This window comes from Cariama cristata, unplaced genomic scaffold (genome assembly GCF_000690535.1).
Source record: "Cariama cristata isolate BGI_N322 unplaced genomic scaffold, ASM69053v1 scaffold37642, whole genome shotgun sequence".
Classification (NCBI taxonomy): domain Eukaryota; kingdom Metazoa; phylum Chordata; class Aves; order Cariamiformes; family Cariamidae; genus Cariama; species Cariama cristata.
Window position 1 is genome coordinate 1780 of NW_009605080.1, and position 8211 is coordinate 9990.

At 44.7% G+C, this 8211-nt stretch overlaps 1 protein-coding gene across 1 annotated transcript; it reads right to left on the reverse strand.

The window, feature by feature from the left end:
- Positions 1 to 1538: 1538 nt before the first annotated feature.
- Positions 1539 to 7743, reverse strand: NFYC (nuclear transcription factor Y, gamma; the record flags this gene model as incomplete). The annotated part of the gene is made up of 5 exons (XM_009695823.1): positions 1539 to 2040; positions 2586 to 2645; positions 3393 to 3500; positions 7081 to 7218; positions 7570 to 7743. Coding segments are annotated over 5 exons (600 nt in total), but the record flags the coding sequence as incomplete, so codon positions are not given.
- Between the last annotated feature and the right edge of the window lie 468 nt (positions 7744 to 8211).

Consider the following 8211-nt stretch of genomic DNA (forward strand, 5'->3'; position numbering starts at 1 on the left):
GGAAAATTTAAAAGAAAAAAAAAGAAAATTGACATTTAGAAAGCCCAGGAGGTGCAGGTAACGCAGCAAGCTCCCTTGCCTGACTGGAACAACCTGGCCCAGATTTAGTAGTTTGCACCAGCCAAATGCTGAAGTGGAGTTTTCCTTCCCCAGGAGCAGCTACCCGCTGCGGTTCTCGCCCCGGCAGGGCAAGGCAGGCACCTGCACCAGGGTGAGCTTCTGGCCCCACACAGATGGGCCGGGCACTGCCAGGGAAAGCGCTCGCGGGGGCGAAGCAGCCTGGACCCAGGCACCGGGTTAAGATGCAACACGCAGGAGCAGCCGGCCTCTCCTCATCACGAAACTGTGGCAAACTTCACGCTTCTGCCAGTGAAAAACAAGTGCCAGTGCTGGCGCTGTCCCCGGCTCTGCCAAGCACTGCACAAAGCCACCGAGCTTCTCCTGGACAGAGCGCCAACTATGTCAGGTGCCTGGTGCTGGAAGCACAAAGGTTCTCAGTTACAAACTCGCATCCCACTTTTAGCTAAGACCTAAAACTTGGCCTAACGCTGCCGGGATCCTCGCAGAACGTTCAATTAAACCCCTGACCTCGGGAGTTTGCTCAAACCCGCCCCAAACTCCTGCCTGCTGGTTCAGCTGGACGCTGGACAGAGGAGCTGCAGGGAGAGGGGATGCAGCCTTGGTACCTGCAGCTGAAGGGTCACACTCTGTGGAATTAATTGCTGTACGACATCAGCATGGAGAGCCCCTTGGTGTGGGAGGCACCCACGGCTCTCCAATCTCACCCCTCGTGGCGCTTGAGCCGTTGTCCAAGCCACCCTTAAACGTTGTTGCTAGTTTCAGTACTTCAGGTGTAGTATTTTCCAGGGATTTGGGATGCTCTTTGCTTGGCAGGTTGATACTGACTCTGTGGAATTAATTGCTGTACGACATCAGCATGGAGAGCCCCTTGGTGTGGGAGGCACCCACGGCTCTCCAATCTCACCCCTCGTGGCGCTTGAGCCGTTGTCCAAGCCACCCTTAAACGTTGTTGCTAGTTTCAGTACTTCAGGTGTAGTATTTTCCAGGGATTTGGGATGCTCTTTGCTTGGCAGGTTGATACTGAGGACTGGATCTCAAAGACAGTACACACATTATCTTACAAAGGAAATTTATTTCATTTTATGAAGCGTATATTACATGCATCGACTGAAGCTAGTACAACAGTTAACAGCAGGGCTGGGGTTTGTCCAGACTTCCATTAGTGTTTCGGGAAGAAACCAGGCCAAATGAAAGAACCTTTTGCCCTTAGAAAATACAGTCATCATACAAGGAATGTTTTTTTGTTTTCACTTTAATTACTGCTCCCCTACTCCCTGCCCTTAAGCTGCATATAGCCAATGCTCCGGCTAACCAAAAAAGGAGGCAGGAGAGGAAAATCTAACACACACACACACACACTCCCCCCATACACCCCTAATAAACCACTGAGATGGGAGGACTGAATCTAGCTCTATTCAGAGAAAAAATACAAACAGAATACCAGGAATAAGGCTCTTGCAACAAACCAGATGCAGTACCCTTTAATAGTTCTACTAGATAAAAACGTTTTACGCATTGTTCAATGAGATGCTACAAATTCCTTTTGATTAGTTCTCTTTCAGTTTTACAGGTTTGAACAAGCAGCTGAATACACTGAAATATGGATTTCTAAAAATAAAAATAAAAATATTGCATTCTTGTCAGTGTCTGTTGGATATTCTCTCATACCCACCAGAGGAAGGCGTATAGTGCACCGGAGATTGCAGCCTACTATAGGCTTAATATCAAGTACAGATACACAGAAGCAGATGTATTCACCAGACCAGGTTGGTACGGCAGACATCACGCTGGTACGCGTTCGTTTCCCCGCAGAGAGAAGACTTGCTACAGCGTTCCTGTTCAGTCCCCTGTCACTTGTGTGGCTTGGCCGTCTGAGGTTTGGTTGGTGGACTGAATGAACATGGGCTGGGTGATGTCCTGGCCTGCAGGCATGGTCACTTGCTGGATCTGATAAAGTTGCTGGCAGAGACAGCAGCAGGGGAAAGAAACAACTGTCAGTTCTCATCACACCCAGCACCACCTTCCTCCCTCCAAGCACAACGCTGTGCATTACGTTTAGTGCCGGCCTTAACAGCAACTCTCAGGTTCAAGTAAAATTTGTCTCCCCCCAAAAACCAGACCACAAATTGCCACTAGACATTTGCTGCTAAATCATAACCAAGTAATTCTGTGAATTTCTGATGCCCAGATTGAGTTCAGGCTACTTAAGCAACAGTCAATAGCTAGATGTTAAGACCCTTATTCCTAAATCGGTCAGGGCTAAAACGGATCCCACCCAGAGTACAAGGGACTGCATTAATTGGGAGCAAAGGCAGCAGAACACGAAGAATCCACCTGAATTAAGATTGGCACAACATCCACTTATCCTGCTCCTGGTTAGGGACTGCTAGCAGTAGCAGTGTTTTATCGGGAGGAGCCAATTTGCTAGAACATGCAGACTTCAGAACAGTCTTTCTAGCCCTTGAGTTCAAAGGGACATAGCACCAACAAGTCCAAGTTCTTACCTGTCCATCTGTGAACTGGCTGAACTGCTGCTGTCCTTGCTGGACTTCCGTCTGCGTTATCTACAAGGATAAGAGAAGGATGATCACTGCCAGCACTTCGGAGAGGGTCAGAACCCCACTAACAATATTCTGCTGCTGCCTTTCAAGAGCTTTTAGACTCTTTCAAACTTCATTACCCCACCACGTGGTAAGATACGGCTTAGGCCGCTGGCCCGCAGTCATGCTGGTGCTAACCGCAAGTCAAGAACAAAGGACATGGGATTCAGTCATTCCAAACCAAACACAAGCACGTCCTCTCTGACTTTCACGAGGAGAATGCGGCCTCCAGGATCACAGAAAAACAGCAGCCTCCCTATCCTCTGAAGGCAGAGAAGAATCCCTTAGCGACCAGTCTCAACAAGAACATGAGACAACCTGCTGGCAGCAACGCTGGTCTGGATGTTTCACCTCTGCAAGAGCTTTCCTGAGAGGTTGCACGGCTGCTCCTCCCTCACCCAGTCAGAAGGAGCAGAAGTAAAGAGAAGGTTGATGAACTGAAGTTTTACCTGTAATCAGCTCAGAAGCAGCGTGAGCTTTATACAGTGGGACACACACACACACATACATATAAGCATGCACCTTTCATGTATAGGTAAAGGAGGCTTCCGCTATGCTCCTTGCTTTATTATTCTGATGAAAGTAACAGGAGGAAAAGAAATGCAGGAATCCTAGCCCAAGAGTTGGTAAATTCGACTGGAATTTGCAGTTTCAGGAGCTAGGGAACAACACTTTACCAGTTAATGTCAGCCCTGCTGTTATAGTGCATACCTGCTGTGCATTGGTTGCAAGCGTCTGGATCTGCCCCTGGACTACCTGGGTGCCTGACACAGGTTGGGCTAAGCGGATATACTGCAGCTGGCCAGCATTCAACTGAACCTGGAGACAAGTGGAGGGGGCAGGGAAAGAAAATTAAACAGGTAACTGTGTAACCTGAAACACACAAACTTGCCTTCTTGTTTCCACAACAGAAGCCAGAGTAATAGATGACACCGGGAGGCTTCAGCTGATTAACAGTTTAGATGAGTAACTACCACAGACCCTGGCAGAGCAAGAACGAAGTCCACAGAACTCCTGCAGGTTCTTGAAGTAAAACCCCAAGGAAGCACAACGTTACTTCTTTCTCCAGAACGGGAGTGGTCAGTTAGTAGCTAAAGCATATTAATTGCTAAATTTCAGAGAGCTTTGAGGACACTTGTTTTTCTTTTTGGTTATGAGAACTGAGTTACTACTTTGATGTATCATTTCACATAGAGAAAACTGTTATGAGCTAGCCACACATACTGACACTCTTATTATATCCTGCCAAAAAAATATTAAAGAATGTATGGGAAATTTTCACATAAATAAAGACAGTAGAGATGACAAAACCCAAGGATATATTTGGAAGCTTTTAATGCAACTCTCTGCCAACATATGTCAATCCCCACCTGGCAAAGGCCGATACTTTCTGTATCAATGCTTTGCGTATAACATTCAAACACAAATTTATTTCCTACAACCCTGATCTTGCAAGGTTAGATGCTTGGGGGTGTGGGACAGGAAGACAACGTTATCACCGTAACCTGTGATATAAACAGCTCATACACATTTGAGAAGCAATAAAAAGGTCACAGTATGATTGACACTACTGCTGATTTTTTCCTCTTTCTGTTATTTAACTTTAGAATATTTAGATTCACAGTCTTAAGGTTTATTATATACAAAAAATGTTTTCAATTTTCTTCTTTTCAAAAAGGGGAAAGAAGGACATACAAAATACTTTAAAAACCGCTCACTGACAAAGGTTCAAGTGCCTAGAACATGGTCTTGGCAATTACACAAACGCCACTGACTTCACCAGCTGTGTCTAAAAGCTCTGATATTATTTCAAGAGCAAATAAACTCCACATGAGCATAAACATTTCAATAAAGAATTTGTTTCTGCACCAAGATCTGCCAGCAGATCATGTTTTCCACATTGGGGGCTTCCTGCTTAGATTTTAACCACACTACTAACTGAATGGGTGAAAGCGATTTAGTAAGAGCGTTCTTCCAGAAACGAGAGTAAGCTTCAAAGACCCTGCCCAGTGAGGTCTAGCTAAGACACAGATTAAATTTAACATAAAGTTAATGTGGACAAACAAGTGATTACCATTTAATTCATGTATACACTTCCTTCCAGATTTTCTCAGTTTATAAAAAATAAGAGTCACCTTTCCACAGGCAACCTGTGGTCCTAGAGTGAACGGTAAATCACAGTAGAGAAGCATACACAGTATCAGGAGGACGCGGAAAACCAACAGAGAACATTAGTAAGATTCTCTCAACACTCCTGCAATCGCCAGAGGCACTACCAGTTTTATAAAAGTGTTTCAAACTGTCGTATTCGCGTTACGAAAGATTCTCTGCTGAAACAGAGTGAAAAGGAACTATTAGAAGACAGCACCGACTATATTAAGAGAGAAAGGAAACTCAAGGGAAAAATAAGAAAAGCACAGCAGCAAGAGAGCAGAACGGACAGCACCGCTGAAGAGACCAAGGACTGTAAGTCTGTGAAACCAAACAAAGAGTGCTTTCCAGATTAGCGCACTAAAAACCTCTCACAGTGAGTGCATGGCTCCATGTTCTATTTTACTTCACTTGCTGGAAGCGAACAAAGGGAAAGATGCTTCCATCAGCATGAACTGTGATTCTTCAACACGCTGCGATTAAGAAGAATCCTCTTAATTACAGCCAAAACAGTATCTCTGCTAGATACAAAAGTGTGAATTGTGACTCTCTCATTAAAACACTGCTCCTAAGTTGCTCTGTTTTGCAGTCTTAAAATTGTTAGAGACCCAAGTGCTCCCAAAGACACCACGCTCTGGCACTTGGCAGTTTCTGTCTCACATCTGCAGCATAAGAAACTTCTGAGGACCAGTCACAGCTCCCTGTTCTTAGATGCTCCCAGGCAAGAGGAAGGTAAAAGCATATGCTTGGCCAAAACCAGACACTAATTAAAAAGCCTCTGGTCTCACACTCCTAAAACACAGGACCACTTGCAACAGGATCCACCCATGTGGAGAACAGTACTTTCCGCAGAAGGTCACAGCCCCCTCACAGCTACTTTATAAAGAATTCTTTCTCCCAGCAGATCTCCAAGCCCCCTTCTTGTAGGGACTTACAGCATTCACTGGAAAGAAATGGAAAACAAGTCTGAACTGTTCTTTTATTGCAGCATCCTCCTTTGGTTCAGCAACATTCAGTACTGTTGTAACAGATTCACTGAGCCCGGAGGTGGAAATCTCCTTCCAAAATGCTTTAAAGAACAAGTATCTTGGAGAGACTTTCATAAGGAAAGTAAGGAAAAAAAAAAAAGTAAAAGAAAGGTAGTAGAGAGTCCAGAGAAGAAAAAAGGTTGCTTGTAGTAGAACACCATACTTGGCAAGCAATTCAATTCCTTTCTGACTAACACCTTAAGCCAAGCAGTAGGAATCAGCTGAAGACTTAAGAGACGAAAAGAATTTTTAAGTCAATTGGAAAAATCCGGCAACACCCACAATCTAAACCTTTTTCAAGATGCTATGTCAAAGCACGGACATTTGCCAGACGTACAGAGGGAAGCTTAGCAACTCTTGAAAAGCAAAACTTGTGTGAAAGATCAGTTTTGCCACAGCTGTGGGTACACTCCTCAGTAACAGAAATCAAAGACAAAGTAAAATGCTTGTCTTGGTCACTTGGTCTGACCTTTGGGTTGCTGGTTAAGTACAACAGAACTGGACAGATTTTTTTTTTTTTCTTCAAGAGGTGTGAAATTTTCCAGATGGGAACCAAAAGACTCAGCTTTGTTGTGATCGTAAGTTACAGAGAGCAGGGGGAAAAGGTGACATTTTTTTAACCCATGTGCTTACCTAGGACACATGCCAGAATGTTACTGCTGATGCTGTGTACTCAAAATCCCATTCTTAAGGCCACAGCAGATCTATACTGATGTGAAAGTGAGGATGTTTTCTGGTTCTGCAAAGCCGTTCCTCCAACCAGCTCAAGTATTTTGTAGAAATATTTCTTATAACATAAAAGTCTATTAATAACTCACAGATGGCACCTTTCCCACTCAAGTCTGCCAGGTCATGACTTCAGATTGCAGAGGCAGAACCAAGTAAAGGCAAAAGAAGTTAATTATGCTTTACTGAAACCATGCTGTAGTAAAGAGTTAAGGCTTATCCAAAAAATATTTTATTTACTGCTTCCTAATCATAACTATTTCACTCAGGGGAACGTGTTGGGGGCGGGCAATGAGTCTACACTAGATCGGTTAGATTTATTTCCTCCTTCATGTCACACCTGCTTAGTTTTCCTCTCTAAGTGCAGGAAACACACCATTCAAGCCAATCTTCCTCTTACAGTTAAAAAAGCATACATATACAGTCTCATGCCAGAACACCAGCAGACAGATTGCTCTCAAGACTGTTACACATTTCTGCTGGTAAAGTCTTACCGGTATTTGCTGGATTTCTCCCGTATTGGTGATGATCTGTTGCATGACTTGCATGGTCTGCCCAGTTCCGCTCTGAGCCTGCTGGGTCTGTCCTTGCGGCTGGGCCTGCACTATCTGTACCTGCTGGCCTTCTCCAACCTGCATCGTCACAGGGGTGCTCTGCATTCAAAACAGGGAGAGGGACCAGGCAAGGGCTGAACACAGGTGAAATAGCTACAAGATACAAAGATTGTAATAGACGGACTGCTTCCTAGACCCACTGTTACTTGTTGACAGCTTAAATCATCATGAAGGGAACCCAGGACCTAGATGACCCTTGCTACTAAGGTATCTGAACACCTCGTCATGACCAGGACACACATTTCTATATTGTTATTGACTGTTCTGAGCAATGAGAAGAGGATGCTGCAATACATTACAATTGGGCGAGTTGAGGGTTTCACTGGCTCCACTGAACTGCAAAGCCCCTGACTGCTGCTCGTCGCTCACCTGCCCTTGCTGAGGCTGGGCGATGATGATCTGTCCCGGCTGGATAGTCGTCGTGGATGTGGTGGTCTGTTGTCCTTGCTGTTGCCCCTGAACCTGCACCGCAGCAGGCTGCTGAGCAAGAGTGAAATAATACTGTACAGGCTCGGCTGGGGTCACAGCCTGACGCACCTCTTCCTGCAGCACAGGTAAAAGAGAGGTAAATGGGGAGGGAACAGAGCAACATCTAACCCCCACTCCGCCCCCAGCTGAAGCATCCCCTCCACAAGCATGCTCCATGGGAAAGTATCTTTAATACCTTGTTTGCAACAGTTTAACTAAGTAAATCTGAAATGACAAATCAAAACGAGTTTCCTCATTTATTCAGCCATATGGAAATCGAAAACATTTCCAAAACCCTATGTATAATAATGTAGTCACCAATTTCATTATGAGAAGCAAATGAATAAAATTATCGTAGTTGAAATCCACCCAACTCCTCATCAGTAAATTCCATCATCCCTGTTATCTTAACATCAAATCAATTGCAAATGCACCAGGAAGACTTACAAAGCCTCATCTGTCAACAAAACCCTCTTCTTAGCCTACATGCCCAACACAAATCTCAATCTAGCTCCAGTGTTAAACCCCTGGGAATAAAAGTCA